The 2,652-nt window shown below is 53.5% G+C and overlaps 1 protein-coding gene across 1 annotated transcript; it reads left to right on the top strand.

Annotated features, from left to right (window-relative positions):
• The first annotated feature begins 349 nt into the window (after positions 1–349).
• Positions 350–1,641, top strand: LOC124706292 (type III polyketide synthase B-like). Its single transcript, XM_047237945.1, has 2 exons — positions 350–545; positions 632–1,641. The coding sequence occupies exons 1-2, from the start codon at positions 350–352 to the stop codon at positions 1,639–1,641; spliced, it is 1,206 nt and encodes a 401-aa protein (XP_047093901.1).
• Positions 1,642–2,652: the final 1,011 nt, after the last annotated feature.

The raw sequence follows: 2,652 nt of genomic DNA, 5'->3' as shown, positions 1-2,652 counted from the left end.
TAGGCAGATGCCTAACTAGACACCTCTCTTATACAAATAAACACTCATCTATAGGAGAATAGTCCATTTCCTGGATCGATCACCAGCTGATAAACATTACCTTGGAATTAAGGTGCATGCGAAACGCATGTCGCAGGGAATTTAACAGTAAACCTATAAGTCATCTGCTGGCCATCAACCTTGCTTTTCCATGCGCTTGGTGCCTCTGAACTACACGGGTTCACAAGTAATTAACAGATAGGAAATAGAAAGAAGAAGAGGCTATATATAGTCTTCAAATCTAGCAACTGATTAACCCTCGGACACTAGAATTTCATCTGGCATCAAATCCTCCTCACACGACACGACCATGGTCAGCACGGATGTCGACACGACGAAGCAGCAGGCTGCTTGCTGCCTGGCTCCCAACCCCGGCAAGGCCACGATCCTGGCCCTGGGCCACGCCTTCCCGCAGCAGCTCGTCATGCAGGACTACTTCGTCGACGGCTTCATGAGGAACACCCACTGCGACGACCCCGTGATCAGGGAGAAGCTCAACAGGCTCTGTACGAACTAATCCACATATGCATTCCACGCAACGGTTGTTCTCTTGTTGATGATCGATGATCGACGACGTGTGCGTGCATTTCAGGCAAGACGACGACGGTGAAGACGCGGTACGTGGTGATGTCGGACGAGATCCTGAAGAGCTGCCCGGAGCTGGCGCAGGAAGGGTCGCCGACGATGAAGCAGCGCATGGACATCTCCAACAAGGCGGTGACGCAGATGGCCACGGAGGCGTCGCTGGCGTGCATCGAAGCGTGGGGCGGCGACCTGTCCGCGATCACCCACCTCGTCTACGTCTCCTCCAGCGAGGCGCGGTTCCCGGGCGGCGACCTGCACCTGGCGCGCGCGCTCGGGCTCAGCCCGGACGTCCGACGCGTCATGCTGGCCTTCACCGGCTGCTCCGGCGGCGTGGCGGGGCTCCGCGTCGCCAAGGGCCTCGCCGAGAGCTCCGGCCCGGGCTCGCGCGTCCTGCTCGCGACATCCGAGACCACCATCGCGGGGTTCCGCCCACCCAGCCCCGACCGCCCCTACGACCTCGTCGGGGTGGCGCTCTTCGGGGACGGCGCGGGGGCGGCCATCGTCGGCACCGACCCGGCTCCCCTGGAGCGACCGCTCTTCGAGCTCCACTCGGCGCTGCAGCGGTTCCTGCCCGACACCGAGAAGACCATCGACGGGCGGCTCACGGAGGAGGGCATCAAGTTCCAGCTGGGCCGCGAGCTGCCCCACATCATCGAGGCGCACGTGGAGAGCTTCTGCCAGAAGCTGATGAAGGAGCGGGAGGGCGACCACCACGACCAGCCGCTGAGCTACGACGACATGTTCTGGGCGGTGCACCCCGGGGGGCCGGCGATCCTGACCAAGATGGAGGGGCGGCTGGGGCTGGACGGCGGGAAGCTGCGCGCGAGCCGGAGCGCGCTCCGGGACTTCGGGAACGCGAGCAGCAACACCATCGTGTACGTGCTGGAGAACATGGTGGAGGAGAGCAGCCGGAGGAAGGAGGAGGAGTGCGAATGGGGCCTCATCCTGGCGTTCGGGCCGGGGATCACCTTCGAGGGGATCTTGGCAAGGAACCTCCAAGCGCGCGCTGCCAACTGAACTAGCTAGCGGGACAAGATTGCTGTTGCTTACTTCCGCGCGCACACTATAAGCTCACTGATGCTTTGCGCTTTGTGGGATTCTTTCTTACTTTCTTTGAATTTCCGAGAAAAGGTGATCAAATGTATCCTTTGGTTTTAGCCTCGTCAGATATATAAACAAACAGTAGATCAATTGCAATTAACTGACCAATTTGGATGCTAAATAGCATTATAGCGATCCGCCTACATTTAAGCCCTTAAACACGATTTGAAGGCCATCTCCCTATATTTTTCTTAGTCTAACAATTCCAGTTGCATTTGCTCGTCCTTGAAGCGGTCATCATCATGCTAACCCCGATTTTCTCATTGTCCTAGTTGCAAGTGGGTCGGAACAAACCGTTTATTGCATAGCTGCAAGTGGAATTGCAACGAAGAGAAAATATTCCGAAATCTGCGCTAGCCCCGAATTTCTCTTTCTCCTAGTTTCAAGTGGCGTCACAACTAACCTTTGTTGCTCAATTGAAGTGGAGATGCATTCCATGCTAACTCCGAATTTTATTGTTTCGTTTCATTCATTAGAATCACAGGAGGCCGTTGAAACCGCGAGCATTATATATCGCTTAGGCTGGCCATAGTGCTAGTATCATAGGTAGTATTATGCATACTAGGTCCACAAAAATGATGATGTGGCATGCAATTAAGGAAGAGAGATATGATTAGAGTAACATAGGTGGATACTGTATCATAGCGCACATTACGAGAAAAGTAAATACCAAATTGATCTTGTACATAGATTTACATTGGGATTCTACAAAACAATAAATTTAGAAATTTATGATACTACTCTATAATACCACCCACTATAGAGATAGTATCATAGACAAGTATCATATGCATGATACTAGTATATGATACTATGCACTATGACCAGCCTTACACCGAGTTGGATTTGCGCTTGTCGGTAACAACTTCCGAATGGTCCGCAACTCAATAGCACACCAGGACATTTCCCTTCAGGCTCTGTCACTAC

This window comes from Lolium rigidum, chromosome 4 (genome assembly GCF_022539505.1).
Source record: "Lolium rigidum isolate FL_2022 chromosome 4, APGP_CSIRO_Lrig_0.1, whole genome shotgun sequence".
Classification (NCBI taxonomy): Eukaryota; Viridiplantae; Streptophyta; class Magnoliopsida; order Poales; family Poaceae; genus Lolium; species Lolium rigidum.
This window is presented reverse-complemented; position numbering and strand designations above follow the sequence as displayed.

Coding starts and splice junctions, on each gene's coding strand:
- LOC124706292 (XM_047237945.1), top strand. CDS start 350: ATGGTCAGCACGGATGTCGACACGACGAAGCAGCAGGCTGCTTGCTGC. Junction 546..631: donor GGAGAAGCTCAACAGGCTCT/GTACGAACTAAT, acceptor CGTGCATTTCAG/GCAAGACGACGACGGTGAAG.